This window comes from Cavia porcellus, unplaced genomic scaffold (genome assembly GCF_034190915.1).
Source record: "Cavia porcellus strain 051 isolate PalLab524CR breed Dunkin Hartley unplaced genomic scaffold, mCavPor4.1 scaffold_15, whole genome shotgun sequence".
Taxonomy (NCBI): Eukaryota; Metazoa; Chordata; class Mammalia; order Rodentia; family Caviidae; genus Cavia; species Cavia porcellus.
Genome location: NW_026947498.1, coordinates 22,107,221 through 22,120,019, shown reverse-complemented (window position 1 = coordinate 22,120,019; position 12,799 = coordinate 22,107,221). Strand labels below are relative to the sequence as shown.

Genomic DNA, 12,799 nt, shown 5'->3' with positions numbered 1-12,799 from the left:
AGCACTTGATTTTATTTCTTCTTACCAAGCCAATGCATTATTACATATAGATGAGACTTGATTTAATTTGTGAACCTCACCCCATTTGTGACTTGCCTGTTCCTACAAAAGAGGTATCAGAAGTGAACATACATTTATAGTCACCAATAACAAGTGCTCATTAGATACCGTAGAGCTTATAGCTTCTCTAATACTTTATACAAGTAATCTAAACACTGACCTGTCTGTCTATAGTTAAGCAGCCCTGTATTTAGCAATATCTGGAGGTCTATGCAATCCCCTTAGGGATGTGTGGCTTACTATGACACAGTGAATGTATCTGTGCAAGAACTTGTGCCATCTGACTGATATTGTTATGATATTCTCCCTTCTGGTCCTTTCTATGTGGGCACTGAACATACTATCCTTGTTTTTCATTAGAGAATGTTCATGGAAGTTATCACAACTTCTTCCATTGTCAAAAAGATTGACAATGGATCCTCCCATAGGAACAATTATATTTCTGAGCAAAGGAAGAATAACACAAATAACAACCATAAAATGTACAACAATTTAGAATAGTAAAATTTTGTTCAAAGTCATACAATAGAAAAAAATTAAACATACCAGTTATCGAAATAAAAAATTCCTTATAGATTTGACTTAAGAAGGATAACTAGTTTGTTAAATACTTACTAAATGACTGTTTTATTTGCCTTCTAAGAAATTAGAAGGTATTCTTTGATCGTTTTCAGCTGGCTTTAAAAGCTGTCCAGGAAACTTGAATCAATGCCTTATTTTTCTTTCCACACATTTTTCTGTAGCAAGCAGATGTGCTTTGCAAAAGTAATCTGCAGTTTTTTCCCCTACCAAGCCAATGTATTATTAAATATTGAGTGAGACTTGCAAGGATGTCAAAATTGAATAGGATTAGTGGTGAAGTTTACCAAAAGTAGTTAATGGATGGACTGTGAAGGCTTCATATAAGAATATTCTGGGAAAGTCCCTTGAAACAAATGGTTGTCCTGTTTAGCAATGGAAACATTAACTTCGCATGTTTTGTTCAGGTCATCAGAGCCCTCTTTGGATGGGGCATTTAAGGATAATGTATCCCTATAGACCTTGACATTTCTCCCCCACAAAAACACACCCTTCTTATAGTTGAATATCTTGGCACCAGTCTGATACTTTCTGCCTTACTGTCTCTGGGTGGACAAATCCACATTAATTAGAAAGGTTGTGCACATCTCTCGTGGCCTTCACTTCTGTGACACTGTCCGAAGCATATGCATGTTTCTGCTGGGGAGAATGACTGTTTTGTTCAGCCAAACATATTCACTGCAAAGAAAGGATTGGCGAACAAGAGTGACGTAGGAACTACAAGTCAGCTTCAGAGACCAGTATACATTATAAGCTACTGAAAGAAAGGAAGACTCAAATGTGAATTTGGAAGCTTGGTCTAATAAACTAGATCAGGAAAGATGTACCGCTCATACTTCTGTCACTTATTTGCTGTGTGTCCTTGGGAAATTGTTGAACTTTGCTGAATTTCAATTTCTTTATATCTGTGAAGTAACCAATTTTAACATCCATGATTGTATGTTTGTAAGATGAGGTTTACCTCATTTCCCTTCTGCTTATCTGAACTGGAAAATGCCAAGTACACAGACTAGAGTAAATACATATGAATATTTTAATATTATCTTCATAGTATAGAGTTCTTTATCTTGTTTATATATTTAGTTGTATCAATCAGGGTGAACCAGAAAAATAGAACCAAGAATATATACACAAAATATCTTTCTTTCTTTCTTTCTTTCTCTCTCTCTCTCTCTCTCTCTCTCTCTCTCTCTCTCTCTCTGTGTGTGTGTGTGTGTGTGTGTGTGTGTGTGTGTGTGTATGTGTATTCACTGTTCCCTATCCCTCCAAATATACATCCCATTATTCTCGCCAAGGTAAGAAGTAGTTCTGGAAACCCTTTATCCTGAGTGTTTTTAGTAGCATTGCTCTGGCTACATTGCCAGCCTGTTAAAAACATTAACTTTCATGGTCATTTTGACATTGGGGAGAAACCAGGAGTTATACCGTGCAATCCAGTAAATAAGGTGGATGAGGACACAACTGTAGTGTTTTTAAGGAACTTGTCTTTCTGTTGGGTGGCAGTTAGCAGCAGCGTTCACCATACTTTTGATCACACCTCACAAAGACACAAAAGAGAACTTCCCAAATTGCTTCAGAAAGTGACAAGTATAATAGTGTAAGTTGTTTGAAGGGGATTAATGATAAGATGTCTTTTACTGTCATACATTAAAAAATTAAATGTTCACCATATATTTTGATCATGCTGTGTGTACATGTATATGTATGTCTGAATTTATTCTAAAGAATTGTCTGGCATGATTATTGAGGCTGAGAAGTGCCAAGTCTTCAATCTTGCAGCTAGAGACCCAGGAGAATTGGTAGTATTACTTCCAGTCCAAACTCCCGCAAGGTCAAGACCTTGAGTCCTAAGGCAAGAAGAGACTAATGTTCAAGCTACAACAGTCAGACAGGTGTTCCTCTTTACCCCAAAATCGTTGTATTCCTTCATCTCACTGGTTGAGACACACTCACATTTGGGGGTAATCTACTTTATTCAGTTTACTAAAAAAATGTTAATCTCATACAAAATATCCTCGCAGACAAACCCAGAAAAAAATATGATTAAATACCTGTTCAAAGGGAAAATTAGTCATGATCCCAGTGAAAAGGGAACCTATGTAGGTGGTATGTATTGGTTTTTGACCTTGTTGATACTTATTTTTCAAGAGGCTTGAAAGATGTTTGAGGAGCTAGGAACATCGGTGTCGTGTGGGCCATCCTAAAACAGCTTCCATTCAGAAGCCTCTGGGCTTTAACGGGGCCACTTGTGTGGAGAACATGTGCCTTTCTTGACCTTCATCTCCAGGAGGAGAAGCAGTAGCTCTAAAGAATAATTTTCATTTACTAAATACCTTCCAACCATGGTGCACTTCTGGAAACTCCTGGCTTCAGTCTCCTCTGCCTTTCAGTCATTTCGTGTTGATGAAGCCAGGATAAGGGTATGGATAGCTATAGAATGATTAGATAATGAAATTAATGAAAGGGATGATTTATTTGGACATATTGATAAAAGACAAATTATTGTTCATAATGTTTTAATAAAATAATATAAAACTCTTAATGATATCAAAGCAATGCAGACATCTGAATCAACAGTTAATAGATGTTGACTTAGAGTATGTGAGGTGGTAAATGTATTGGAATATCTAAAACACTTGACATCTTATTTATACGAGAGAAACTGGGTAAAAGCTTTCCCAAATTGAATAATAGTTCTAAACATTTTCATCACTGCCAAAAACAAATCATGAAAACTAAAAATTCCTAAACTATCAACAATTTAAAAAGACTAATAAATTATACTACAGAATATTTTGACAGAGTGGATTTGGTGATTTTTTTTTTAGGCTTTGCAATTTTGATGATTTATATACTCATTCTACACCCTGAAGTACATGCCTAAGTTTATATTTGTAAGTTTATGTCTTCTTTCATAAATAAGGTCCCAAAATTTGAATATTTCAAGAACTGTAACATATGGGTCCGATAAATACCACACATCACTTATTTTTATATTTATTTTGTTTTATTTTTGCTGGTGTGCCTATTAATTACTTATGAAAGAAAACCAAGATTTTAATGTTTAAATCCTCTGTGTTTTGGCCAGTACCTGATAAATAGCACTATAAATTACTTTGTAAATAATCGTGAGTGACTGAGCCTGGGCTGGTTTAGGGAGAACAACAGGAATTTTGGAGACCTTGATTTCATCAGGAAGTACACTGAAGAATTCAAATGAAAGCTATTGAATGATAGGATTATGATTTGAATATGGTTTGTATCCTCTAAAATTCATCTTGAAACTTATCGCAGTGTTGGAAAGAGATGATTAGCTCAGCGAAGAGGGATGTACGTCTTTCTCGGGGGTAAGTTTTCACTCACAGGACTTGACTGATTACCACAAGAGTGTGTTGTTATGAAATGACTGTAGCTGTCATGTTTTTTCTTGACCTCCTGTCTTTCCATTTTTCTGCCATTTTGTGATGTATACTGTGAAATCTTTCAGCAGAAGTTACTTCCTTGAACTTGGACCTCCCAGCCTCCAGGACTGTGAGTCAGATAAACTTATGCTTTTTATAAATTATCCAGTCTCAGATATTCTGTAACAGCAACAGAAAATGGCTATATATATATAGCCATTTGCTTCATAATTCTTGAAAATTGTAAAAAGTATTGCTACCAACAGTATGGATCATTAATTCTCAAATGAAAGCATAGCTTTGTTTGGTTTAGAAAGACTGTTTTTACAGGCATCTAATTTTAATCTTTTCCCAGTTGTGACTAAAATCATAAAATTGTATCTCAAAAATGATGATCATTTTGCATGTGAAAAGAAATTTCTATCAGCAAAAGGCCTCAAATTTCTTTTGGCCACGAGTAAAAGTTACAAATAAAACACATTTTAAAGAGATTTTAATTTAATCTACAATGTGTTTCAATGTGACTATTATGAGTGTTGCTGATTTTCTACCTTTTGGAAATATCTGGGCATATAATTAAGATGAATCAATACCTTCAGTTATGGGAAGTTAGAGAAAAAGTATGAAGTAAAGAAAACTCTGATTCTTGCTTCAAAGATGCGAGATATTTCATTTTCAAAGAGGAGATAAAATAAATACAAAATTATTTTTTATATTTTGCAAATAAGTTCTAGAAAAGGAGCAATGATAAATCGAAGTCAGATATGTTTGGACTTTATTTTTAAAAATAATATTGTATACTATAGTAAGTAGTGAGTTATTAACTTTTATTTTATGTGTATAATTGAACTAAATATATGTATTTTCTTGCTAACATGTAAATAAAATTGTAGAATTTTTCTTATATATTTACATTTTTCTTTTTGTTTTCCACTACTACTGTGAATTAGAATATGAAGTTAAAGTATTTAGGGCAAGCTTTTTGTTTATTAAAAGTTTGAAGTAAAATATTTAAATGAGAAATTCAGGTGATAGCTACTTCTGCAGAGTTTTAGGGTGGTTATCACCTACCTAAACAGACCTAGATACACTTTTGTCTTTTAAAATGAAAGCTCTAATTTCTAACAGTCCAAGTCATGATAACTTTTGCATTCCTCCAAGGAAAAACATGATAGAGATCAAAGAAGTAATTTGCTTGGGTTTCAAGCTTGTGAAGAGTGAAAATCTGAAGTGCTTGTCAGTAACATACAATAGAGATAGTGTCTTGTTGCTTACATTCCTCAGCTAGATATTTAAACAAAACGAAGAGACTTTTGCTCTTCCCCATCCCTGAGAGCGTTATGTTAGACAAGTCTTAACCATTCAATAAGTGAATATTTAACAATGAACACTATGCTATCATATAATATATCACAGTATATCATAGTGAGCATATGAAGAAACAAATCCATACTTTTAAAAACCCCATACCTTCTTCCTGATGAACCTCTGGTCTAGATTGGGGGGATGTACTATGATAAGTATTAATTAAAAGGAAGAATTTAGTGCTGTGGAATCAGGGAGTCAATTTTTTGATGTGACAGAATTAGGAAATGAGTCATGAAGCAGACTGAATACAGAGTATAATCATAACAATTCAGTAAATGTTTACATTCAAATTTTCATTAAAGGAAAGAATATGTTAATTCCCCTCAGGGTACTCCCCCTAGCTTCAAACACACATCCCATGGTTCTTACTCCCGCTGCTTTCTGAAGCAGCTCTGGAAATCCTCTTCTGGGTCTGCAGTCAGACTTCGGTGGCTGCCTTGAAGCTTTCAAAACATTTATGCTTCACGGTCAGTTTGCCTGTGGGCAAGAGCCAGGAATTGCGTGGTGCTAGATTCAGTGAGTCAGGTGGACAAGGACATACTGTAGTATTTTTATGGACAAAAGTTAAGTTGATTCAAGACATCAAGGCAGCTACAAGGGCACAATTAAAGACACTCATGATAGAAGACTTCCAGAAGTGCTTTCAAAAGTGATAGGCAGGGTGTGTTCTAAGTAACAGGGATTACTTTCTGTGTCATTAAGGACAATGTGTCTTTCACTGTAAGACACTTTTTAAACTTAAACATTCACTGTATTTGATGCTTACACCTTTTATAGGTTTGTTAGAAAAGACTAATGCGGTCAATGTAGTGAAGCATGAAACTGCTTTGATGTATTTAAATAAATAATTATTGCAATGACAGCTAACTGCCTAATGCCATTTTAGGTTCTGGGTTAAAAATGTTATAAATGACAACAAAAATCCTTGCTGTCTTGGAAATCATAGTCATTGAGAGTAATGGCTACACGAAATGAATCTAATGCTGTCATCGAGAAGTACAGAGATGGAGGGACTAGAAAATATCTAATAATGACGATGGTAAAATGACAGAGGGTACAAGTACAAGCATTTCCACTAAGTCTCAGTCTAATAGAAGAAAAAGGGTTGCTGAAAAGAAAGATCTGTAGCAAAGTGAGCCCAAGTTGTTTAATTTCATAAGATAATCTAAAAATAAATAATTGTTTCCATTACAGTCCAGGATGATGCTGGCTGAAATACTGTATAAAAGAAGAAAAAGAAAAGGAGAAGGAAGGAGACGGGAGGAGGAGAGAGGGAGATATAATTTCTAAAGCAGGAGTGGGCAAGTAAAAAGTTGAATGTTCTGTAAGAACTTCGTTGAAGTGGTGAAAGTAAATGGAAAGATTTTTATTTAGAAAGTTGCTTTGGAAAAAAAGGAGAAACAGAACTGTGTTATAAATGGACTCTTATAGAAAAGGTTTTGTAACTGTATGAAATTATGAAAATATAATGGAACTGTAATTAGTGGAGGGTTGGCTACATTGGCTTGGTAGATTGATTTACAAAGCCTTTCTACCATTTATCCTTTTATTGCAGAAGTGGTAAGCTCAGCCTCAAATGCAAAATGTGGCCCTCTGAAGTCTTTGCTCTGTGCACAGTCTAATCTTATTTGAACAGGTAGGAATTTGTAGATTATAATGACTTCTCAGAGTTATTGAAAAACTTGGATAGTTTTTCTTAACGTTTCAAGATTTTGGATAGTAAAAATCTCTCCATATTGCACAAACCTTATACACCATAATTTTGAGAACATCACAAGCATAGCTTGGCTTTCATCTGACCAGTAGTCTACACAGTTTATGCATCTAATGGATGTCATTGTTAATTTGTAAAGTCATTAGTTTTCAGGCTCTGGGAATAGCATTTCTCAAATTATAAATATCAACTCTACAATTTTTAAAAAATATTCTCTTCTTTGATGTTACTTCAAAAGTCAGTAATTTTGTATAATGTTTAGATATTCTTTTCTTTTTCTCTTTTTCATTTTTATTCTTTTACTCTCCATTTTTTAGGGAGAATCTATGTCTCTCTATGTTTTCTGTTGTATACTGAGGTTTAGGATACAGTAGTGAGTTTCAAAATCAATAAACTGGCAAATGATGTTTGAAAAGGTTAATAAAAAATAATATAAATACCACTATGTACAGCATACGATAAGACTATGTATTGTTTCATGCAACTTTTTAATATCTATATATAGCCATGATGTATAATATATTTTTACTGGGAATAAGAGTAAAAAATTAAAAGCCACTGGAGCAAAGAGTGTTAAGGACTTGATAAAATTATACAGATTATTTTGAGTAGCCTATTTAAAAAACTCAACCAGCCATGGGCTGTGAGCCAGGGTTTAGGACTATTTTTCCTTATGGTGATTATTTGTATTAAAATTTTTGTGGTAGTAGAATTTGGCCGTGTTAAAGTTTGCTATAATGTTCATTCGTACTCAGTATATCCAGGCTGGAACAAGTCCAGTTCACAGAACAATCTGGCCCTCAGTAAAGATGGTGAGATGGGGGAGATTTTTTTTTTATTCAAGCCTCAGGGCTTGGGCAGCTTACCTCTTGGGAAATGTCTACCACCTTCTTATTCATATACTCTTACACACATGATTTATCTTAAAGGTTATTTTCCTCATAAAAATTTTCTTACCAATAATTCATGTACCAACTTACTGCTAATAAATGCTTAACATGACAGATATAGGTTTGTATTAATAAGAGTATTCTCAGCTCTTGTTTTGAGATAAAATGTTTCATTTTCTTGCTTTTACCATTTTTTCCATTAACTTGTATGAAAGTGAAAAAGATTCTTTAAATGCTTATTTAATATTTAGGACATCTAACTCAGGGTTTGTCTAAATAGGTAAAAATCATATGTGCCAAATAATTACTTGGTTAATTTTAAAGCCCTTTTACAGGTTAACCAAGAAGTAACTGAAAAGTTACTATCTGAATGGCAGAATAAGAATATGCTATATTCATTAACTAAACTTTAAAGGGCTCATAGCAGGCACTATTGGATATAGAAACTTATACACATGCATCCTTTATTTATCCTGGTGTACTATTCCCATTGCCATCCATTTTAAAATTTCTTAAACATATGCAAGCAATGTGTAAATACAGTTTATTATCATGCTGGAGGGCTAAAAATGTTTTATTGAGAAGATAGAACTTATTGTGCTCTTAAGACTCAGTGTCTGCAGAGAGTACACGAATATTAGTCTGAAGCTTCTCAAAGATCCTTGAACACTGGTAGCTGAGAGATTTAGGTTCTTGCCCACATTCTGAGACTCAGAGAAGAGTGTTTCTCAAACCAGGTGCTCTGAATCTGGTTGAGAACCAGTTCTTGTACCTGTACTTTCGGATGTCTCTCCCCAAGTAAGCTGTGACTGTGTATCTCCAAGACAAAGCCATACCCACTAGTGGCCAGCCACAAGCACAAGCCACCTGCACCATCACGTATTTTGCCAAAAAAAATTTACACAATTGTACACATTCTACATGGTCCATCTGAATTGATTTCAGTTATATAGGATTAAATAAATTTTATGTGTCACTGAGATGTCATTTTGCTCCAGCTTGGTGAAATCTCAAATATATAGCCATATAGTTCTTAGAGTACATATACAAGCAATCCAGACTATATATACAAATCTGTTTGTGTAAAGAAAAATATTAAATAAAGATACTGAAGGCTTGGTAAAGCATGCCTGTAATCCTGGTGACTAGAGAGGCTGATGCAGGAGGATTGCATATTCCATGCTGGTATGGGAAACTCCCTGCCTCAGAGTAACAAGGGTTGGGGATGTAGCTCAGGGGGAGAGTATTTACACACATTCAGTTCTTAGCACTATTGAGAGAGAGAGAGAGAGAGAGAGAGAGAGAGAGAGAGAGAGAGAGAGAGAGAGAGACAGAGAGACAGAGACAGAGACAGAGAGACAGAGACAGAGAGAGACAGAGACAGAGACAGACAGAGAGACAGACAGAGACAGAGACAGACAGAGACAGAGGAAAGGAAAGAATAAAAGAAAAGAAAAAATGAAGAAAGTGAAGGGAAGAAAGAATGGAGAAAGAAAAGAAAATGGGTCATCTCTCTTCATTTTAGGGAGATGCTTAATGCCCATAAAGCATCTACTGGATGTTAATGAACATCCACTCCCAATTACCTTGTAATGTGATGCCTTTAACTTTGTGCTGCATCATGATACACCAAATCTAATTTAAACTGGTACAGTATACTTTCAAAAGTATATGTGGTTCATGGAGCATCACCTGCCTATGTATACTTGATTTGTTTTCATTCTCTTGATTTGAGGGAATCCAGGTATGATGCACTGACTCTAACAATTTGTACTATGAATGAATCCATCCATCACAGGAGATGTCCTTTCGAGAGAGTATTGGCTTGCAACTATTGATACTAAGCTTTGTTTGTAAGTCATCACTACGATATTTAATAAGTTTGAATTTTTTATGAACGTTTTTAGCATCCAGTTAGTATTTCAAATAATGCAGCAAGAACAAATGACTTATGACGTGATTTTCAGAGCTAAGAAATAAAACAGATGCTTTTAAAGGTCCAGTCTAAGGTATAATCTCAAGCCAAATCATAAGAGTCTGCATCTTTTCAAAATGTTCTGAAATTCAGTACTCACACAGTGTGCTGTACTCCTCCTATCTTAGCACTCATCACTTATTTGTACTGGCTTGATATTTAGGAGTCTCTCAGAAATGGCTTTACAATCTATGGCCTCAGACCAGGTTTGTGCTGTCATCACTTTATCATTTGCACCTAATATAGCACCACGCGTGTTGTGGGTTAAAGTGAATTTTATTAAGTTAATGAGCGACATTTTGACTCTAAGCAAGATTTTACTTGATTTTTTATTGCTATATTGTTTAATAGGATAAGATCAATAGGATAGCACTATATTTATTAATTAGAAACACTATTGTGAGGATTTTTTTCAGTTTGATTTCTTGAATTACTTGAAAGACTCAAACTATTTTGTGTCCAAAGTACAAAGCTAATCCCACTTTGTAATGAATGGCTGCTTGACAGAAGCTGTGAATATGCGCAAGGTCTCAAGATCTTTCAGGAGGGTAGTAGGCCATGCACTTCCACATATATGTAAAATCAAAATCAATATTTTGTTCAAATTTTTTTTTCTAAATTAAAATATACTTCACAACTATTCTCAAAATTGGTGGTAAGACATATATGTAATTTACAAATAAGCAAAGTACATTGGAAAATTTCTCTATTTTTTAACCACAAATAGTATGTGATTTAAGGTTTTCAATGACCCTGAATAAAGGCCAGCAGTCTTTTGAAGCTCTTGGTTTCAAGCAGGAAAGAGCCTGAAGTGGTATCTTTCTATGGTGCATTGGCCATTTCAGAACTTTAGAAATGCAATGGTTAATTCATTAGAAAGAATTAACTTGTTCTGATGAGCCCACTACCATGGATGGAGGAGAGGACCATGCCCCTGGTGAGTCCACCACCATGGCTTCAAAGGAGAGGAAGCCATGCCCACAGGGTTCCAGAGCCATCAGGGAAACTTTTATGAGCAGCCACTCTGCACCTCTCTGCCACCTTATGATCCTCAGATCAGAGGAACCCAGGTGCTAAACCCAATCTCCTGCACTACTGGACAGGCAGCTGATGCAGGAAACACCAGGACTCAGCAACTGGCTGATTCAGAGGAACCCAGGAAAATGTCAAAATGAAGGAACAAGGTACAATGTCAGACCTCCAGCTCACCTAGAACAAGACCAGAAGACATAGACACAAAAGAAATTAGAAGTTACACACCTGAAATTTCTGAAATGCTGGCAACTGAAGTAAATGTACAACTTAGTACTCATGCTGTTTAATTGACTTTGCATGCCTATGTCTGGTGGTCTGAGCATCTTTTTAGAGGATAACAATGTGCATTACAGTAATTATGGATGATTTCCTACTGTCTTGTTTTTGAAATCCAATATCATTCCCATTGTTTTGTTTTATTTCATTTTAGTTTTTTTAACTCCCTTTATTATTTTTTTTTCTTTACAAATCAAATGCCTTTATTTTTGCTCCATTCTGTAGCATGTGAGAAATGGCAGTGACCTCAGCTGCATGTCTGGTGTTTTTACCCCGTTGAGAAGCCAGAATCCCAGCTGTAACCTCAGGTATTTTCCAAGACAATAAGTAGAAAAAGGAGATAACCAGCCCTGGTGCTTTATCTGGAGGCTGGGGTAGCTAGCTCCCTGGTCCCTAGTCTGGGGCTGGAACTTCTGTTTGCCTCAGTAAAGGACATCTGTCCTAGGATTTGTCCACGTTTGTGTCTTCCTTCTTCAGTGAGAAAAACGTTGGCCCTTGAGTTGTCCATGCATAGCACCCTAGAGCAGGCCCACTGGCTCTTTTTGATCAAGAACTGAAAGAAAAGCTGCTGTTGGATCCCTTGAGACACCATAAGTAGCAGAACAAATGCTTAAGTTGTTGCTGACATATCCAGCTCACACTGCCATCACAGAGGCCGAGTGAGCAGTCATTGTGGGGGGGCCGGGGGGCCCTCCCAGCTCATTCCATTCCCATGGGCCAGGTGACTAAAAGGTAACAGCACCCAAATACACCATTGCCTTCCTGTGCCTACATCCAGGAATACCTTCCAGTCGTCCAAGCAGCCATAGGTGTAAGGATTTCTAAATACTTTGCCCTTAGCCTGCAGTCCACATCTCTCCTTCTTGTTAATGTGTCTTTCCATGCTAGTCTCATCTCGACAGATGAGAAAAGCCCGCCGTAGTGTTAGGGCCCCCAAGGCCAGTGCTACAGAACTGCACAGGAACCAGAGGTAGACAAGACTCCTGTGAGTTATCCTTTCACGAAAGGAGAAGGAAGGCGGTGGGGCCTGGTAATGAGTCTGGTTGGCAAGTGTCTGTGGTTTGTTCTTGTTGAGCTGTTCCATCCTCTCAATGGCAGCATAACTCTCCCAGCTTCCATAGCATAGACTGCCGCCCACATCACCTGCCTTATTCCCTTTAAAATAAAAGAAAAAAGGTTTTTAATGTCACTGTGCTAACTACTATTGACATTCATGTACAATGCCACCATGGTATGAATAGTACATGGTGAGGCATGGGCATATTTTTTCTTCAGTGATATAAGAGCGGATCTTGTAAACTATGCACTATAAAACTGAATATATTATAAAATACTTTTTAGAGATCACAATGTAAGAAAATTCTAGAGTTATTAGCAAATACAGAGTTACCAAGTAAAACTGAGGAAATTATAAGTGGAGTAGCTAGCCAATAAAAAGCACATTTACAAGAAAATAGAAAATTCTCTAAGCTGGTAATAATAAGTGCTTGGCTAGAACAGA

At 36.0% G+C, this 12,799-nt stretch overlaps 1 protein-coding gene and 1 non-coding gene across 2 annotated transcripts; one reads left to right on the top strand and one right to left on the bottom strand.

Moving 5' to 3' along the window:
• Positions 1-10,734: 10,734 nt before the first annotated feature.
• Positions 10,735-10,875, top strand: LOC111756692 (small nucleolar RNA SNORA2/SNORA34 family). The gene has a single exon (XR_002791107.1). It is a non-coding gene; the product is annotated as a small nucleolar RNA SNORA2/SNORA34 family (small nucleolar RNA).
• A 658-nt stretch (positions 10,876-11,533) lies between these two features.
• LOC134470557 (palmitoyltransferase ZDHHC16-like) lies at positions 11,534-12,449 on the bottom strand. The gene has a single exon (XM_063225325.1). It carries the CDS (start codon positions 12,380-12,382, stop codon positions 11,966-11,968), a length of 417 nt encoding a protein of 138 aa, XP_063081395.1. The 5' UTR covers positions 12,383-12,449; the 3' UTR covers positions 11,534-11,965.
• Between the last annotated feature and the right edge of the window lie 350 nt (positions 12,450-12,799).

What these genes read in the sequence shown, in the direction of transcription:
- LOC134470557 (XM_063225325.1), bottom strand. Translation starts at nt 12,382, where the DNA reads ATGGAACAGCTCAACAAGAACAAACCACAGACACTTGCCAACCAGACT.